Raw genomic sequence first — 20878 nt, 5'->3', positions numbered from 1 at the left:
CAAGGACACCCTGGCTCGGATGTAACAGCGGAAGAGAGGCAGGCAGTTGGGCTGAACAACCCCCTCGACCGCCCGTTGCCTGAACGGCTGATGGCCCCCTTGGCCGTGCCCAGGAGCAGTCCTACGGGGAGGCCCTCGGATCTACCCGCTCCCCTCTGAACAGGGTGCCCAAAGATCAGGAGTGTGGGACTGAAGTGCAACCAGAATTTGAGGAGCAGCCCCTTCGCAACAGCTCTACAACTCTTTTGAGGGGGGGGGGGGGAGACAAAATAAACATTAAATCAAGTGCCCCCTAATCTGGGGAACACTCCAGCCACTTTTCAAATGCCCTTTTTTTTTGTTTATTTTTTTAAACTTTTTTTTTGGTTTTTTTTGTGATTTTTTTGGGGCAATAAAATCATAAAGTTTGCAAGTGCCCCCTATAAAAGGGGAGGGGGGGGCACTAAAAATCCGGCAATTAAACAAATGAAACTTTAAAACATATAAAATCTAATTAAAATTTGGTTGCCGGGGGTGATGATGCACTCCAGTCCCTCCGGTACTCACCTCTCGCGGAAGGCCGCGAGCATACCGGTGGACACCGCGTGCTCCATCTCCAGGGACACCCTGGCTCGGATGTAACTGCGGAAAAGAGGCAGGCAGTCAGGCTGAACAACCCCCTCGACCGCCCGCTGCCTAGACCGGCTGATGACCCCCTTGGCCATGCCCAGGAGCAGTCCTACGAGGAAGCCTTCCGACATGCCCGCTCCCCTCCGCAACGGGTGCCCAAAGATCAGGAGTGTGGGACTGAAGTGCAATCAGAATTTGAGGAGCAGCCCCTTTGCAACAGCTCTCCAAACCTGTGAGCATCCTCACAGGTGCATACGTTACAGGGCCCAACAAACCTGGCCCTTTTGCAGAAATCAACCAAAACCAAACCAACTTCGCACCGTCTCTTAAATCTATCTCCAGCAATCCATCAATTGCCTCTTCAACCCATTTGACCCTTCCACTTCGACGGCCTTTGCTGGATAGTAATTATGAGTGGGAATACTGGCTTGTATTTCCCCATCTTCACTCAGGAAACTTCACGTACAATGAATGACTTTGAAGCACAGGACTGTAGTGGAGGCAAATGTGGTAACCATTTTGCAAACAGCAAGATCCCACAAACAGCAACAAAACAAACGTTTTTGTGGTTTTGGTTAAGCGAGGATTTGTTGACCAGGACACTGGGAGAATTTTGTGTTCTTCTTTAAATAGTGCCAGGGGATCTTCAAAATCTATCGGAGCCACCGAAGCAGGCCCTGATTTATAGTTTCATCACAAGGCTGGCACCTCTGACATGACAGAACTCCCTCAGTACTGCACTAGGAGGTGAACTTAGATTATGATCAGATTATGAAACGTAAGGCAAAGGTTACTCTCTGACTGCTATGCTTAGCTAGATCATCACCGACAATGGATGAAACTCAGCACCTTCCTGGCCTGGGTGGTTCAGTTCCACATCAGCCAAACCAACCACCAGGTGCTTCTTTCGTGCTTTGTAAGTCCTCGTGCTGGCCATTATTGTTTGCTGGGGAGCGAGATTTTGGAGACTCGGATCATTAGATTAAGACTGTCTTCAAAAGACCACACCATGTTACATCTCTCTGCCCCTTCTTTCACAGGTCGTTTTATCAACAACAATTAACGTTGATGGCCATGTGCTGGCTGTCTCCGACAACATGTTTGTGCACAACAACTCGAAACATGGACGGAGGGCCCGGCGCCTCGACCCCACAGAAGGTACGTCCTGTCTTTTCTCGAGGGTATACACTATGTACATAATGGATTTTCTGGTGTGGAGTAACGATTGCCCATCATGAGCCCAATTCTATCTACTCTGTGAGTTTCTGGGCCTTGATTAATGGCCTACTCAACCATTCATAGAAAGTAGGTGCAGGAGTAGGCCATTCGGCCCTTCGAGCCTGCACCACCATTCAATATGATCATGGCTGATCATGCAACTTCAGTACTCCATTCCTGCTTTATCTCCATACCCTTGTCCATTTACTGCTGTGCGGGAGAAGAAGGCAAATGGTGGATTATCCCGCTTCCATATGGCAGAGCCCTATCCAAATCAAACTACTTAATGTTCTATAGGTTTTCTTTCTTGTCTTATGAGGAAGTACCTGGCCTCCATTATTGCAACTGCCCAAATTATTGAAATCAGAACTTCACTGTGTGGACAATCATAGGCACAGAGCTATGTCCCATCAAGTAGAAAGAAAGGCTTGCATTTCTATAGCGCCTTTCATAACCTTAGTCCCAAAGCGCTTTACAGCCAACCAAGTACTTTTGAAGAGTAGTCATTGTTGTAATGTAGGAAACGCAGCAGCCAATTTGTACACAGTAAGGCCCCACTAACAGCAATGTGATAATGACCAGATAATCTGTTTTAGTGATGTTGATATTGGCCAGGATACCAAGGATAACTCCCCTGCTCTTCTTCAAAACCATGCCATGGGATCTTTTATGTCCACCTGAGAAGGAAGACAGGGCACGTCCCTGGAGTGGGACTTGAATCCACAACCATCTGACTCAGAGGCGAGTGTGCTGCTCACTGGGCCACAGCTGACCATGGTGCACTGTACTGTGGTATTGCTGAAATGTTGGATGGGATTTTAGCCTCAGTAGTCAATCGGTAAGATAAATTAAATCCAATCAGCGATTCATTTCATAGGTTTTGAAGAGAAAATCTAAAAAAATCACACGTAGCTCAATGCTTTCTTTTAAAAGCAGAGATCTGCAAGATATTTTTGGGAAAGGTATTTTAGCTAACCCCAAGTCTTACCCCATGAAATGCAAGTAAAATCATCAATGTATTCAGACTTTACAGATAAAAAACAATTTGATTGTGGGGTAATTGTTTAAAATGACAAAAACCTAGGCCGATCAAGATGTTAAGATCGGAAAGAGTAGAGGGAAGGTAGATGGATTGTAAAAGCCTGTAGATAAGAACACAGAAACATAGAAAATAGGTGCAGGAGTAGGCCATCCGGCCCTTCGAGCCTGCACACCATTCAATATGGCTGAACATAATAAGAATATAAGAATTAGGAGCAGGAGTAGACCATTCGGCCCCTCGAATCCACCATTCAATAAGATCAGGACTGATCTTGTACTTCAACTCCACTTTCCTGCACTATCCCCACATCCCTTGATTCCCTTAATATTCAAAAATCTTCCGATCTCTGTTTTGAATATACTCAAAGACTGAGCCTCCACAGCCCTCTGGGGTAGAGAATTCCAGAGATTCACCCCCCTCTGAGTGAAGAAATTTCTCCTCATCTCAGTCCTAAATGGCCGACCCACTTATTCAGAGACTGTGACCCCTGGTTCTAGACTCCCCAGCCCGGGGAAACATCCTCCCTGCATCTACCCTGCCAAGATTGTAAGGAAAGAATGAACTCGCCCTTTTCCTATTCTCAGAACTTCAGAGACAATTAATTACTTTTGAAGTGTCGTAATGCAGCCAAAGCCAGCAGCTAGTTTGCACACAGCGAGGCCCCACAAGCAGCAAAGAGACAAATGACCAGGTAATCTGTTTCAGCGGTGTCGGCTGCGAGATAAATGTTGGCCCGAGTGCAAAAGGATCTTTCATGTCCACCTGGACAGGTTAACGGGGTCTTGGTTTAACCTCTCATTTGAAAGACGGCATCTCTGATAATACGTCAATCACTCAATACTGCAACGAAACCCCAGCGTAGCCCTTGGGAGTTGGGCTTGAACCCACAAGTGCCTGACTTTGAGGCAAGATTGTTCGCACCCAGTCAAGGCTACTCTGAACCTCCTTCAATTAAAAAAAAGTGTCACAAATATTATGCACAACGCTTATCAAATGTGCTTGGGTGCAGCAGCACATTGAAACATTGTCCGCTCATCTCAGGCAAATAGATTTAAATCTAGGCCAGGACTCCAGGCATTATTAGGATGTCTTAAAAGGCCTCGCTGATGTAACGTGTCTCATGCTTTTAAAAGTTTATCAAGTTTTTCAGGTCAGTAACCACGTCACCCTCCCTGCAACAATAGTTCAAGGGCAGTCAAACATTACACACCAAAGGGTGACTGAAGTAGGCAGGTGGCCATGATGCCCCCAAATTTCCCTTAAATTGGCATCAATATCCCTGTTATTGTCAGACAGACCACAAGGGAGGGCTGGTATGGAAATATCACACCGACACAACAAAGGATGTGATCATCGAAGGTTGGTCTCTGAGCACATTGTCAGGGTACAGTTGATTGCTTCCATTGAAACGTGAGCACTTGAGTCAAACAGTGGAAAAATACCAATTCCCAGCACAAACATCCTTCACCTCAAAGAGAATTAAATTGACTCTCGCCCGCAAAATATGCCATGGACACAATTTGTTTCTGACTCAATATTCCAAAGAAATGCTGGGTCCAAGAGAATTATCTTCCTAATGCACTTTTCCATGTGGTGAGTGGGAGTGTAATTAAAATGAAGTTAAGAAGGGATCTCAAAGGGCTGGGCGATGCAGGGTGATACTCTATGGCCATTCAGCTCTGGGACCCAGGCTCAAATCCAGCCCAGGCTGAGCAGATAAAAGTCAGCCTGTTGGCAATAAGGGTCCTGTCTGAAATGAATTAAGAACACAAGAAATAGGAGCAGGAGTAGGCTATTTCAGTAGGAATTCAGAACTGGCTGAATCCAACTCCAAGTATATAGAGCTATCAGGTCATAGCCCGTAGCATAAACTGTCCCGAACTGGGACTCATGGCAATTTTTCCATTGATATGGGAAACGGACAAGTGTTACATTAGTGCGACAGAGAGTGTTCTTCTGAGGTTAAAGTTGAGTATTGTTGTGGGAGCGTAGCGATTCTACTCTGTGCTGAATTAACTCGTATGGTGTGCCTGAAATGCAAGTGTCCCATTTCCCAGCACTAACATCCCTCAACTTGTGAACAACATTTTTGCAAAAAGGAAATAAAATTGTCCTTAAAAAAATGAAGTGGGCGAGAGGAGTGGTGTGGAAGAGAGCAGTGTATTTTGTAGTCATCAATATGCAATCTTGGTGAGCAAGCTTCAGCAATAGTTCAAGGACAGTCAGACATTACACTCCAAACGGGGGTGGGGGGGGGAAAGCTCCCAAACACTTCAGCTTTGGCTCAAAGTCATCTCCCCACAGAGAATTGTTGATCACGTTTTTTTTTAAATAGCCTTATGCAATGCCTATGTTTGAGTGAATGCACAGATTATAAATTCCCATGGAAATCAGTGGATTTGGAATTAATGCAAGTATGGAACGGCTAATGAGATGTGCATAGGTTTGACATATTACACAAACATTAGGGATGTCTCCAAAGGTTCTGGATCCCAAAGGTCCTACAGCATTATGGAAATTCTAGTGGAGCCTCCAGAGTGTCCATGTCCCCAAAGGTTCTGTGGTACTATGGTAACCACAGCAAGGTTTTTAAAGGTTTCTAAGTTTTCCAAAGGTTCCACAGCACTCCGAGAATCAGCAGGAATGACTCTCAGTGGTCCGGATGCCCAAAGCTTTGACCGTGCTACGGGAAATGTTTGCAAGGTCACTGCAGGAAAGAGTTGAAAATGCTTGTTGGAAAAGACTGCATTGTCCGGAGGTATGCTGTGCGGGGCATGCACAGTGTTAACAGGACCTAACAGGTTAAAGAGTTAAAACATCAACATTCTGCTGTGAAATGTGATTAAATCGGCGAAGAATTCGCTGTGGTGTTAATTTCCTGTCACCGGACTGCGGTGTAGTGAATGAAATCCCAGGAATCAGAGCAAGAAAACATTCCATTTTTCTCCTCCCCCCCCCCCCCCGCTCCTCCCAAGACTGATTGAAAGTGATTGACTCCCAACTCAGACACAGCTCGAATGTTTGGCCTGCTGCCAGAACCCTTCATGCTCTCCTCTGACCCTGTCAGCACTAAGTTGGGGGTGATGGATTGAGCTTGGATGTGGCCTTGAAACCATATAGCTTCTGACAGGGTGAGAAATCGTGAGGTTGAAGGCAGGCTACGACTCTGCCCCTGCCTGATCTGCTCAGCTCCGAGTGGAAATGTGCACCCAGGTTTCGCTGCGTTAAGTGGGTACAGCTGAACTTCAGGAAGTGTTAGTCTGGGGATGGCTGCGATGGTGACTGAACTGTTTTAACAGGATGTGAGCGGGAAGTGAGTAGCAAGGAATACCTGCCTCTTTTGAGCCTCATGGTCATTAATCTACTGGCCATATGAGCAGATACAATTTTTACTTCTTACCATCAATAATATAGTGGCTAATAGACACCATTGCCTCTGTTACCATGCACAGAGGTGGCTTGTGAGAGCCAGTATTCTTTATATCGCCCAATTCAGAATGTCTTTTCTTTCTTAATGAATATCCTTTTCCTTGTGGGGGGTGAGGGGATTGAGTAGACGAGGCCCATATTCTCTGGATTTAGCTGCTCTCATTGAAACATTCATTCTTAAGGGGCTTGGCAGGGTAGATGCTGGGAGGATGTTTCCCCTGCCTGGGGAGTCTGGAACTATATTTCAAAGTCTCAGAACAAAAGGCTCGGCCATTTAAGACTGAGATGAGAGAGACAGTTCTTCACTCAGAGGGTGGTGAATCTTTGTAATTCTCTACCCCAGAGGCCTGTAGCTGCTCAGTCGTTGAGTATATTCAAGGCAGAGACCGATAGATTTTTGGATATTAAGGGAATTAAGGGATATGGGATAGGGCGGAGGGTGGAGTTGAGGTCGAGGATCAGCCATGATCTGATTGAATGCTGGAGCAAGCTCGAGGGGCCGAATGGCCTACTCCTGCTCCTTTTTCTTGTGTTACATAAGAACATAAGAAATAGGAGTAGGCCATACGGCCCCTCGAGCCTGCTCCGCCATTCAATAAGATCGTGGTTCATCTGATCATGGACTCAGCTCCACTTCCCCGCCCGCTCCCCATAACCCCTTATCCCCTTATCGTTTAAGAAACAGTCTATTTCTGTCTAAAATTTATTCAATTCCCAGCTTCCACTGCTTCCACAGATTCACAACCCTCTGAGAGAAGAAATTTCTCCTCATCTCTGTTTTAAATGGGCGGCTCCTTATTCTAAGATCGTGCCCTCTAGTTCTAGACTCCCCCATCAGTGGAAACATCCTCTCTGCATCCACCTTGTCAAGCCCCCTCATAATCTTATATGTTTCGATAAGAATTCCAATGAGTAAAGGCCCAATATACTCAACCTTTCCTCATAAGTCAACCCCCTCATCCCCAGAATCAACCTAGTGAACCTCCTCTGAACTGCCTCCAAAGCAAGTATATCCTTTCGTAAATATGGAAACCAAAACTGCACGCAGTATTCCAGGTGTGACCTTATATAGCTGCAGTAAGACTTCCCTGCTTTTATACTCCATCCCCTTTGCAATAAAGGCCAAGATTCCATTGGCCTTCCTGATCACCTGCTGTACCTGCATACTATCCTTTTGTGTTTCATGCACAAGTACCCCCAGGTTCCGATGTACTGCAGCACTTTGCAATCTTTCTCCATTTAAATAATAACTTGCTCTTTGATTTTTTTCTGCCAAAATGCATGACTTCACATTTTCCAACATTATACTCCATCTGCCAAATTCTTGCCCACTCGCTTAGCCTGTGTATGTCCTCCTATAGCCTCTTTATGTCCTCCTCACATATTACCCTTCCTCCCATCTTTGCATCATCAGCAAACTTGGCTACGTTACACTCAGTCCCCTCTTCCAAGTCGTCAACATAGATTGTAAATAGTTGGGGTCCCAGCACTGATCCCTGCGGCACCCCACTAGTTACTGGTTGCCAACCAGAGAATGAACCATTTATCCCGACTCTCAGTTTTCTGTTTGTCAGCCAATCTTCTATCCATGCTAATATATTACCCCCAACCCCGTGAACTTTTATCTTGTGCCGTAACCTTTTGTGTGGCGCCTTGTCAAATGCCTTCTGGAAGTCCAAATACACCACATCCTCTGGTTCCCCTTTATCCACCCTGTTCATTACATCCTCAAAGAATTCCAGCAAATTTGTCAAACATGACTTCCCCTTCATCAATCCATGCTGACTTTGCCTGATCAAATTTTGCTTTTCCAAATGTCCTGTTACTGCTTCTTTAATAATGGACTCCAACATTTTCCCAACTACCGATGTTAGGCTAACTGGTCTATAGTTTCCTGCTTTTTGTCTGCCTCCTTTTTTAAATAGGGGCGTTACATTTGCAGTTTTCCAATCTGTTGGGACCTCCCCAGAATCCAGGGAATTTTGGTAAATTACAACCAATGCATCCACAATCCCTGCCGCTACTTCTCTTAAGACCTCAGGATACAGGCCACCAGGTCCAGGGGATTTATCTGCCTTTAGTTTCATTATTTTATTGAGCACCGCCTCCTTAGTGATTGTGATTGTGTTAAATTCCTCCCCCCCCCCCCACCCCCGTAGCCCCTTGACTCTCCATTGTTGTAATATTGTTAGTGTCCTCTGATGCAAAATATTTGTTCAGAGTTTCTGCCATCTCCATGTTCCCCTTATCTTGTGTTCAGTTTCTGATCTGTTCGGTTAGTTGACGTCACCTTGGGTCAGGGTTAGCGTGCCACAATTGGCTTCAGTGGTCCTCAAGCTGGAGCGGGGGTGGGGGGAGGGGAATAACTCCTGCTACACGAGGAGGGTTGATTCCTGCAGTCACTATATGTAGTTATATTGATTTGAACATGTTTTATGATTTCATGAAAAATACCAAATCTTCCCACATTTTTAAAAATAGTGCTACCCAGAACCAAGTGGAGAAAATCATCCCCACAGGTAAGGTCAGCATCAAGCTTGGCTGTGACGCACTGCATAAAGAAAGAAAGACTTGCATTTATATAGCGCCTCTCATGACCACCGAATGTCTCAGAGTGCTTTATCGCCAATGAAGTATTTTTGGAATGTAGTCACTGTTGTAATGTGGGAAACGCGGCAGCCAATTTGCACAGAGCAAGCTCCCACAAACAGCAATGTGATAACGACCAGATAATTTGTTTTTTTTGTGATATTGATTGAGGGATAAATATTGGCCAGGACACAGGGGATAACTCCCCTGCTCTTCTTCGAAATAGTGCCATGGGATCTTTTACATCCACCTGAGAGAGCAGACAGGACCTCGGTTTAACGTCTCATCCAAAAGACAGCACCTCCGACAGTGCGGCACTCCCTCAGCACTGCAACTGAACCCACAATCTTCTGACTCAGAGGCAAGTGTGCTACCCACTGAGCCACAGCATGGTCAAATAGCCTTGCTGGCACTCGAAGAATGGTATTTTTCATGAGATCATAAGACATGTTCAAAGCAATTTAACGACATGGAGTGATTGCAGGAATCAACCCTCCTCATGTCTACACTTAGGGGGAAAGGGAAATTAAATAATGTTACCAACAATGTTGAATACTGACGAACCTAACAGCAGAGTGGACCACACAGATTCTGTATCTCTGCTACATTTTGCGGGAAATGGAGTATGCCTGTCTTGTAATCTTTTACCCAGCACTTCAAGCTCTCAAGCTTAAATGCGAGCTCACAGGAGGAGCTCATGCTGAGCAGGCAGAGTTCACAGAATGCTTGCAGTAAGCTAGGTTGAGGTGGGATGAAGCTGCAAAAACCGTTGCAAGGCGATGCTCATTTTCAGCAAGCTTCTCATATGCCAAGTTCACAGCCAGCCTGCCCAAGGTAACCCAGAATGCTAAAAAAAAGCTGTGGTTTGAATGTTCTTTTGCTCTTGTCTCACTGTGAGGAACATTGAAATAATACCTGATACCAAACCACAACTGCGATAACAGCGGTAATCTACAGTGCATTTTGGATTCCAGCCGATTGCTTTGAACGAATTTTCTTGCCAAAGAACATGAAAAAAGAAATAAAGTCTTGCATTTCTATAGCGGCTTTCACGACCACCGGACGTCACAAAGCGCTTTACAACCAATGAAGTACTTTTTGAAGTGGAGTCGCTGTTGTAATGTAGGAAACGCAGCAGCCAATTTGCGCACAGCAAGCTCCCACAAACAGCAATGTGATGATGACCAAGATAATCTGTTCTAGTGATGTTGATTGAGGGATAAATATTGGCCAGGACAACGGGGATAACTCCCCTGCTTTTCTTCAAAATAGTGCCGTGGGATCTTTTACGTCCACCTGAGAGAGCAGGTGGGGCCTCGGTTCAACGTCTCATCCGAAAGACTGCACCTCCGACAATGCGGCGCTCCCTCAGCACTGCACTCCCTCAGCACTGCACTGGAGTGTCAGCCTAGATTTTTGTGCACAAGTCTCTGGAGTGGGGCTCGAACCCACAACCTTCTAACTCAGAGGCGAGTGTGCTGCCCACTGAGCCACAACTGACAAAAATCACATACAAAGAACATAAGAACATAAGAATTAGGAACAGGAGTCGGCCATCTAGCCCCTCGAGCCTGCTCCGCCACGCAACAAGACCATGGCTGATCTGGCCGTGGACTCAGCTCCACTTACCCGCCCGCTCCCCATAACCCTTAATTCCCTTATTGGTTAAAAATCTATCTATCTGTGACTTGAATGCATTCAATGAGCTAGCCTCAACTGCTTCCTTGGGCAGAGAATTCCACAGATTCACAACCCTCTGGGAGAAGAAATTCCTTCTCAACTCGGTTTTAAATTGGCTCCCCCGTATTTTGAGGCTGTGCCCCCTAGTTCTAGTCTTCCCGATTAGTGGAAACAACCTCTCTGCCTCTATCTTGTCTATCCCTTTCATGATTTTAAATGTTTCTATAAGATCACCCCTCATCCTTCTGAACTCCAACGAGTAAAGACCCAGTCTACTCAATCTATCATCATAAGGTAACCCCCTCATCTCCGGAATCTGCCTAGTGAATCGTCTCTGTATCCCCTCCAAGGCCAGTATATCCTTCCTTAAATAAGGTGACCAAAACTGCACGCAGTACTCCAGGTGCGGCCTCACCTGGGGTAAGTAACAAGGGGCATGTTGCCATGGGAAGAGGCTCGGAAAATGGGTGCCATGCATTGGGTTAAATGACAGGACAACCTGACTGAGCTTGAGAACCTCGTTCTTCCTCCAGTCTGGTCAGCTTCTTATAATCAAAACCTCAAGCACGCAAAAATTGTGTTCACTTTTATTTACGACTCTACCCATTGATGGGACCTTGAAGTTTCAATCTGTTTCCCAGCTAGAATGGAGCTGGAGTCGATTTCTGGTTAAACATTTGCTAGGAGGGTTTCTTGGGGAGGTTTGGGTGGTGGGGAAGGTTCCAGGTTGGGTCCTTTGTGTGCTGAGTTAGCGGATTTCAGTGGGGCTGACTGTACGAGGGTGACAATTAATCTCGGCGCTCCTGGGTTAGGGCAGCAAAATGGATGAGTCAACATCACTGCTCCGCAGCACTGTCCTATGTCACCTGTTCGAAAGGTACATCGGATTGGACTCAGCTGCAATCCCTACTCACTGCTTTGTATGGTTCAGTCCCAAGCTCAGTGCTGCATTTACACTGCTTTCGAGTTTGCATTGCAGTGTGGGCTTGTGACTCTTATACCCATGATAGTTACCCAAGAGCCTTTGGGTAGCTGCTGTAGCCATTTACATCGAATGACATGGAATATACAGCAGAGAAACAGGCCATTCGGCCTAACCAGTCCATGCCGGCATTATGCTCCACTCGAGCCTCCTCCCGTCTTTCCTCATCTAACTCTATTCAGCATAACCCTCCATTCCCTTCTCCCTCGTGTGCTTATCTCATCATCATAGGCAGTCCCTTGAAATCGAGGAAGACATGCTTCCACTCTTGTAATGACTCAAGAGTCTGGTTACTGTGAACTCACTCAGGTCCAACCTGATCCATCTTTATTCCAGCTCGAGAGTGCCTACGTGACAAAGACACCCAGCTTATATACAAGTGACCAAGCACACATGCCACATGCATACAGCTCGATGACCTCCGACCGCGGCGCCCTCTGGTGTCTGGTGACACCCAAGCATTAATATGTAACAACATGCCCCTTTTAAAATCTTAACAACAGACTTTTTACAAATTAAGATGGTCTGGAGCTTTCTTTTCACGAGTTGATCGTCTCAGTTCAACTTTGGCTCTGGGCGAGCGTTCTGAGTCCGTTGAGACTGAGGGCTGAGTGGTCGATCTGATAGGAGTGGTCATGACCACATCAGAGACTGAAGGTTCAGAGTCAGTAATGTCAGCAGAGTCTTCTGATGAGTGAACAATGGTTGGGTGGTGAGCCCTGAGTTACACATTTCATACTTTGCTTGATCGTTTGAACGGCACGCTCTGCTTGACCATTAGAAGCAAGTTTGAATGGAGCTGATCTCACATGTCTGATGCCATTGAGTTTCATGAACTCCTGGAATTCAAGAATTGTGAAGCAAGATCACTCACAACAATGTCAGGCAAACCATGAGTAACAAACATGATACAAAGGCTCTCAATTGTAGCTGTAGACATGTTGGATGACATAATAACACACTCTATCCACTTAGAATATGCATCTACTACGGCAAAAAACAACTTTCCTGGGAACGGGCTCGCAAAATCAATGTGGATCCTCGACCATGGTTTGGATGGCCACGACCAAAGACTCAGCGGAGATTCCGCTGATACTTTACTTAGCTGCATGCAAGTATTGCACTGATGCATGCATGATTCCAGATCAGGGTCAATTCCAAGCCACCATACATGAGACCTGGCAATGGACTTCATCATGACAATACCAGGATGAGTGCTATGAAGTTCACGTACAAATTTTTCTCTACCTTTCTGAGGCATGATTACAAGATTATCCCACAGTAAATAGTCTGACTGAATGGACAGCTCATCCTTGCAACGGTTGTAAGGTTTGGTCTCCTCACGCATCTCCATAGGTATGGCAGACCAATCACCACTGAGTACACACCATTTCACAACCGATAAAATAGGGTCATGGCTGGTCCACATCCTAACTTGTTGAGCAGTGACAGGGGTTCCTTCACTCTCAAAATATCCATTACTAACAGTAGATCTGCAGGTTGAGGTGTCTCCATCTCAGTTGTGGGTAAGGGCAGATGACTCAGTGCATCGGCACAATTCTCAGTACCAGGTCTATGACGGATGATGTAATCATAGTCAGACAGTGTCAGCGGCCACCTTTGAATGCGGGACAATGCATTGGTAGTAATACCTTTGTTTTCCGCAGACAATGAAATAAGTGGCTTGTGATCCGTTTCTAGTTCAAAACAAAGACCAAACAGGTACTGGTGCATTTTTTTTACCCCATGCACAGGCCAAAGCTTCTTTCTCTGCCATACTGTAAGTTCTTTCCGCTTTAGACAGACTTCTCGAAGCATACGCAACAAGCTGTAGCTTGCCCGATTCATTTACTTTGCTGGAGTACGCAGCCAACCCCATATGCTGAAGCATCACAGGCCAATACGCTTACACGGATCATAATGAACAAGCAACTTGTTTGAACATAGCAGATTCTTGGCTTTCTCAAAGGCTCTATCTTGAGACGCACCCCAGACCCAGTTGTTGCCTTTTCTTAGTAACACATGCAGTGGCTCTAGTAAAGTGCTCAATCTGGGTAAGAAATTACCAAAGTAGTTGAGTAGCCCAAGGAACGAATGAAGCTCTGTCACATTCTGAGGCCTGGGTGCATTTTTGATGGCCTCGGTTTTCGAATCAGTGGGCCTGATGCCATCAGCAGCAATCTTCCTCCCGAGGAATTCGACTTCAGATGCCAGGAATACACACTTCGAGCGTTTCAGCCTGAGTCCCACTTTGTCCAGACGCTGTAGGACTTCTTCAAGATTGCTCAGGTGTTCAGCAGTGTCGCAACCTGTGACCAGAATGTCATCTTGAAACACGACAGTTCGAGGAACGGACTTCAGTAGACTCCCCATATTCCTCTGAAATATGGCTGCAGCTGAACGAATTCCAAAAGGACACCTGTTGTAGACGAACAGTCCTTTATGGGTGTTGATGCAAGTGAGTTTCTTCGAAGTTTTGACAAGCTCCTGGGTCATATAGGCCAACGTCAGATCCGTCAGAACGACTTTCCACCAGCTAGCATGGTGAACAGGTCATCAGCCCTCGGTAACGATACTATCGTGTATCGAAAATCGGTTCAACGTAACCTTGTAGTCTCCACAAATCCTGACAGTGCCATCATTCTTCAACACAGGAACAATGGGACTAGCCCACTCGTTAAACTTGACCGGTGATATGATCCCTTCACGCTGAAGTCTGTCAAGCTCAATTTCAACCTTCTCCCTCATAATGTACGGAACAGACCGAGCTTTGTGATAGACAGGCCTTGCATTGGAGTCCAGGTGAATCTGCACGTTGGCTCCCGTAAAATTACCAATGCCCGGTTCAAACAAAGAAGGAAACTTTTTCAATACTTGAGCACACGAAGTATCATCCACCGAGGACAACATCTTGACATAATTCTTGAGCCAATTCTTGCCGAACCGCGTTGGGCCATTACCTGGGACGATCCATAATGGTAGCTCGTGAGCCATACCGTCATATGACACCTCGATTGCTGCACTGCCGAGCACCGGTATGAGTTCCTTAGTGTAAGTACGCAACCTGGCATTGACAGGACTCAGCTTCAGTTTTGCAGCCTTAGTGTCCCACAGCTTGTCAAATGTCCTTTGGCTCATTATCGACTGGCTCACACCCGTGTCCAGCTCCATTGATACAGCTTCACATTAACGACTATCGGCTGGCTCTTGCTCAGGAACGAATACAGTCTATTCACTTCCTCTTCGGGTTGCGTATCCGGGCCATCACTGAACTGGTCCTCATCAACGCCAACAGGGTGAAATCTGGTTCGAACCAGTTGGCGGGCTCTGAGCAGCGGCAGGTTTCACGTAAGCAGCTCTGCCCGAAAACGACGCCATCTTGTTTACAGTACTTGCGATGGAACTCCAACTCATCGGTGATATCTGCCTCAAATTATCATCCGTCATCATGCATGCCTGGGCAGTCACGATGGCCTTTTTCAAATCCAGTGTCTCTGCAGCCAACAACTTCCTGAGGATCGCATCATGGCTGATGCCGATCATGAAGATATCACGCAGCATGTCTTCTAGCATGTTCCCGAACTTACACGGCTCAGCAAGACGTCGCAGGTCAGCAACAAATCCCGACATGACCTGGTCCTCAGCACGAACATGCGTGTAGAAACGGTAGCGTGATATGATGATCCCCTCTTGTGGCTTCAGATGATTACCCACCAACGTACACAATTCCTCGTACCCTTTTTCCGCCGGATGTACAGGTGAGAGAAGGTTCTTCATGAGGCCGTAAATTTTCAGACCACAAACGGTGAGGAGAACTGCTCTGCGCTTAACTACGTAGGTCTCTGCCTCCATGCCATTGGCCACAAAATATTGATCCAGGCGGTCGACAAAATCCGCCCAACCTCGCCCTCCACGAATCTCTCCAGGATTCCAATCGTGCCCATTGTGTATGCGAAGGTTCTTAAATTACCTCGTTGCCAATTGTAATGACTCAAGAGTCTGGTTACTGTAAACTCACTCAGATGCAACCTGATCCATCTTTATTGCAGCCCGAGAGTGCCTGCGAGACAAAGACACCCAGCGTATATACAGGTGACCAAGCACACATGCCACATGCGTACAGCCCGATGACCTCCGACCACGGCGCCCTCTGGTGTCTGGTGATCCCCAAGCATTAATAAATAACAACTCTAAAAGTGAGTTCTTAGGTGACTAACAGTCCAATACAGGAATTACAGTCTCTGTCACAGGTGGGACAGACAGTGGTTGAAGGAAAGGGTGGGTGGGGAGTCTGGTTTGCCACACGCTCCTTCCGCTGGCTGCGCTTGCTTTCTGCATTCTCTCGGCGATGAGACTCGAGGTGCTCAGCGCCCTCCCAGATGCACTTCCTCCACTTAGGGCGGTCTTTGGCCAGGGACTCCCAGGTGTCGGTGGGGATGTTGCATTTTATCAAGGAGGCTTTGAGGGTGTCCTTGAACTGTTTCCTCTGCCCACCTGGGGCTCGCTTGCCGTGTCGGAGTTCCGAGTAGAGCGCTTGCTTTGGGAGTCTTGTGTCAGGCATGTGAACAATGTGGCCCGCCCAACAGAGCTGGTCGAGTGTGGTCAGTGCTTCGATGATGGGAATGTTGGCCTGATCGAGAACACTGACATTGGTGCATCTGTCCTCCCAGAGAATTTGCTTATCTAGCCTCCCCTTAAAGGCATTCGCTTCAACCACCCCCATGGTAGCGAGTTCCACATTCTCACCACTCTCTGGATAAAGAAGTTTCTTCTGAATTCCCTATTGGATTTCTTGGTGACTATCTTATATATTGATGGCCTCTGGTTTTTGCTCTTCCCCACAAGTGGAAACACTTTCTCTGTGTGTCTGCTCGATCAAAACTTTTCATAAGACCTCTGTTAGTACTTATAAAAAGATAGTTCTTTTACAAGCATTTCTGCTGTGTTTCTCCTGATCTCCCACCATAACGTTGGTGAAGTTTGGCAGAAATGACAGAGCTTACAGTGAGAGATGGGGAAAGGCCATGCAGGAATTCTTCCCCACAAAAATGTGTGTGTGTTTGGCGGGGTGGGGGGAGGGGGGGGGGAGTTTCATTGTACCCAATAGAACTTGCCTTTGTTGACAAAAATTACCACGGGATTTGAAGTGTCTGCACTGCCCTGAGCTTGGGCAGAGGCTTCTGCACGTGCCTGGGCCTTCCGGCCATTTCAGTGTCGTCTTTCGGACGAGCTCTTCAACGAGGCCCCGTCTGCCCTCACGTGTGGACCGAAAAGATCCTAGGGAACTATTCGAAGAGGAGCAGGGGAGTTCTCCCCCTCCCCCTCCCGCCCAGTGTCCTGGCCAATATTTATCCCTCAACCAACACCTAAATCAGATTCTCTGGTCATTATCACAGTGCTGTTTAGCTGAGCGCAAATTGGCTGCTGCATTTCCCTACATTACAACAGTGACTACACTTGTAAAGCGCTTTGGGACGTCCTGAGGTCAGGACAGGCGCAATATAAATGCAAGTTCTTTCTTTCTTTACCGTGTAATACCATGGCTCCCTGAATGGTTCCTTGTATAAAAGAAAGACTTACATTTATCTAGTGCCTTTCACGACCACCGGACGTCTCAAAGTGCTTCACAGCCCATGAGGTACTTTTTGGAGTGTGGTCGCTGTGGTAATGTGGGAAACGTGGCTGCCAATTTGCGCACAAGCAAATAACCTCATTGCATAGATTTTGGAGGCTCTGGTGCTTAACAGACAGCTGCTGCTTAGAGACATTAATAGCTGGTGATGCATGCAATGAACTTCATTCCCAGTCCACTGCATAATGAAACTCATGAGAATGTCTGAAGATGATATTACCGCATGCGAGTGAAAATTCGGTAGGACCCACGGGTTAAGAGAGTTTCATTGCAAAGGAGTTATACTGTATGATTGCAAGGTTCTGTTTTTAGCTTGTCTCTTGATAGTTGAAGCTTCATTACCGGTGTTATTTCATTGATAAGTCTATCATGTGTGTCAGAAAAGCTTGAAGGATTACATCCTAGAGTTTACCAGACACACCTTTGGGATGTCTGAAACAAAATTAGTTTATCCCACTTCTTTGAGTTTTGCTTGGTGGTTACAGAGTGTGTGAACATTTCACAGCTCTGGGACAGAGTGAGAAAGAGAGAACGACAGAGAGAGGGAGGGTCAGAATAGAGAAAGAGAGAGTGAAAGGGACACAGAGAGAAAGAGAGAGAGATACTAAACTCTATTATGCTCTGAATGCCTATAGAATGCAGCACTAATACTGTAGTTTGTACACTGTATTTTACTGGCAAGCAATCCTTATGGAGAAATGTGATGGTGTAACACTTTGGGAGTCTGAGTAAATGGTGACCATCAGCAGTTTAAACTGACTGTCAGCATCCACAACATTAACCTGGTTATTTTAAATGGACTTATGGCTCATTTAAACAACTGACGGAGAAATATCATACAAACGTGCTTAGTCAACAACAATAATCCTCAAGCTGCTAACACTAAACATCCCGGTAAATCCCACCTGCCTCTGACCTGCCAAGGGGTTGGGGACAGCAAAAATTAGCCCGCTTTGTCTTGTGAATGTAGAAAGCGTGTGTGCGTGTGTGTGTGAGCTGTGAGTGTGGTGTGTGAGTGGTATGGAGTGTGAGTGTATATTTGTCTGAGTGGTGTGTGAGTGTGTGAGTGGTGTGGGGTGTGAATGTGTGATGTGTGTGTGTGTGTGTGTGTGAGTGGTGTGGGGTGTGTGAGTGTTTGAGTGGTGTGGGGTGTGAATGTGTGATGTGTGTGTGTGTGTGTGTGTGTGCGTGTTGTGAGTTGTGTGTTGTGAGAGTGTGTGAATGTATGAGTGGCGTGAGAGTGTGAGTGTGAGTGGTGTGTGAGATGTGTATGTTGTGTGTGTGTCTGTGTCTGTGTCTGAGTCTTCGTGTCAGTGTGTGCGTGTCTGTATGTGTGTGTCCGAGGGCGTGTATGTGTTAAAAAAGCATTTCAGTTCAAAAATTAACTTGGTGTACCTGGGATTAGATTACCAATAAAAGGAACGGGATCCCATAAGGCTGTTAAATTTCCAATAACTTATTTTGCTTTCTTATATTTAGAATATAGAATCATACACTAGTACAGCACAGAAGTAGGCCATTCGGCCCATCGAGTCTGCGCCAGCAACCCAGTCAGTCCCTGCTCTTTCCCCATATCCCTGCAATTTTTTCTCCTTCAAGCATTTATCCAATCCCCTTTTGAATCTGTTTCCAGAAGCTAATCATTTCAAGATAAATTAACTTTCTTGCTTGAAATTAGAGTAGACTTCAGTATCCCATAAACAAATGGGTGTATCTATGTTTTTAATCACCCAGAGGTTGAGCATCACCCAGGCAGAGTGCAGAGAGGGAAACGAGATGGGGATGTCTCACACGCCGGTAACAGAAACCACCTGGATTTCCTTCCATTGAAATGCAGGGAAAGAAAATCTAGCAGGCTCTGCACGGGCTGTGCATTGCTTCCCTCCGGATATTATTTCCTTCCGCTGTGCCCAGGTGATGCTTGCCGTCCTGAAGTGTCAAAAATCAAAAATTTCTGGAGAAAATCAATCTTCTGCCTCCAGCACTTGCATCTCCCATCGGTAATCCACCATTCCCACAAACTGAGCTTTGTACACTTTCCCCCTGCAAGAAAAAAAATGAATGTTCGATACACGATGTCCCACTGCACTTTCAGTCTAACTCCTGGCAAACTGGCCAGCATTCAGGCTGACTCTGAACTGTAATCTTTACACTGGTCAATCCTTGCTGCCGTTTCTGATTGTACGGAACCAGGCAGTACAGTTAACGATGTCATGAGGGAAGTTTATGAAAATATAAATGTACAGATCCTTTCTTTATCAAGTTATCTATTCCTCCATTCCTCTGGTCTCCAAGGAATACAATTTTAAACCTCCCACCCCCAATCTTATGTATTTTTTCTCTCTCTCTGTGTTTCCCATGGCAGCTGGTAATTATTCTGCCATTCACATTCTATCCAGACTCAGAGAAACATAGAAGATAGGTGCAGGAGCAGGCCATTTGGCCCTTTGAGCCTGCACCACCATTCAAAATGATCATGGCTGATCATGCAACTTCAGTACCCCATTCCTGCTTTCTCACCATACCCCTTGATCCCTTTAGCCGTAAGGGCCACATCTAACTCCCTTTTGAATATATCTAACAAACTGGCCCCAACAACTTTCTGTGGTAGAGAATTCCACAAGTTCACAATTCTCTGAGTGAAGAAGTTTCTTCTTTTCTAACTCCTGCCATTGCCACCTCAAGTCGGCCCATCATCCCCTTTGCCTCTCTAATCTCTCCTGCCTTCTACCCTATCATAGACCTTCCCTTTTGTTCTTTCCTCCCCTCCCCCTTTCAGCGCTCCTTAAGAATCTGTTCCTTTCGAACATTCGCCAGTTCTGACGAAGGGTCGTCGACCCGAAACGTTAACTCTGCTTCACTCTCTCCACAGATGCTGCCTGACCCGCTGAGATTTCCAGCATTTTCTGTTTTTATTTCAGATTCCAGAATCCGCAGCATTTTGCTTTTGCTCCAATGAATACAGTCTGGAGGCCTACAAGTGACTACTTCCAGGCCTCCGCCAATAACTTTGAAACCAGTTGCTAATTGGTGACAGCATTCCCTCTAATTATTTTCAGCCCTTCCTGTTGGGACCTGCTCACAGCAATCAGCAGCCAAGCATTTAAAAAAAAAATTTATTCCTGATTTGTGGGCGTCGCTGCCAAGGCCGGCATTTATTGCCCATCCCTAATTGCCCCTGAGAAGGTGGTGGTGAGCCGCCTTCTTGAACCGCTGTAATCCACGTGGTGAAATTCTTGTAGCGGTTTAATATAACTGAGTGTCTCGCTGGGCCATCATGGACACACAGTTAAGAGTCAACCACATTAATATGGGTCTGGAGTCACATATAGGCCAGACAGGGTAAGGGCAGCAGATTTCCTTCCCTGAAGGACATTAATAAACCAGATGGATTTTTACGACAATATAATGGTCACCATTATTGACACTAGCATTTTTTTAAATTCCAGATTTATTTAATTAACTGAATTCAAATTCTACAGCTGCCATGGTGGGAATTGAACCCACTTCTCCAGCTTCTGGATTATTAGTCCAGTAACATAACCACTGTGCTACCGTTCCCACAGCAGAAATCAGGAGCCAAGCATCTAGGGGGCGTATCAACCATGGACCTGTGCTTGGCTACTTGTAGAATGTCCCCTGTATCCCGACACTGTGCTGTTGCATCACTTGTGGACGATTCTTTGCATCTCAACAC

General features: G+C 46.2%; 1 protein-coding gene across 2 annotated transcripts in view; it reads left to right on the top strand.

Moving 5' to 3' along the window:
• The window catches only part of LOC139235009 (transcription factor COE2), a 329707-nt gene that overhangs the window by 229631 nt on the left and 79198 nt on the right, over nt 1–20878 (top strand). For both annotated transcript variants that reach the window (XM_070866082.1, XM_070866081.1), the window contains exon 8: nt 1650–1767. In XM_070866082.1, coding sequence (XP_070722183.1) covers nt 1650–1767 — 118 coding nt within the window. The remainder of the gene's footprint in view (nt 1–1649; nt 1768–20878) is intronic.

This window comes from Pristiophorus japonicus, chromosome 22 (genome assembly GCF_044704955.1).
Source record: "Pristiophorus japonicus isolate sPriJap1 chromosome 22, sPriJap1.hap1, whole genome shotgun sequence".
In the NCBI taxonomy this organism is placed as follows: Eukaryota; Metazoa; Chordata; class Chondrichthyes; family Pristiophoridae; genus Pristiophorus; species Pristiophorus japonicus.
The sequence above is the reverse complement of the archived record's forward strand: the minus strand, read 5'-3'. Positions and strand labels throughout refer to the sequence as shown.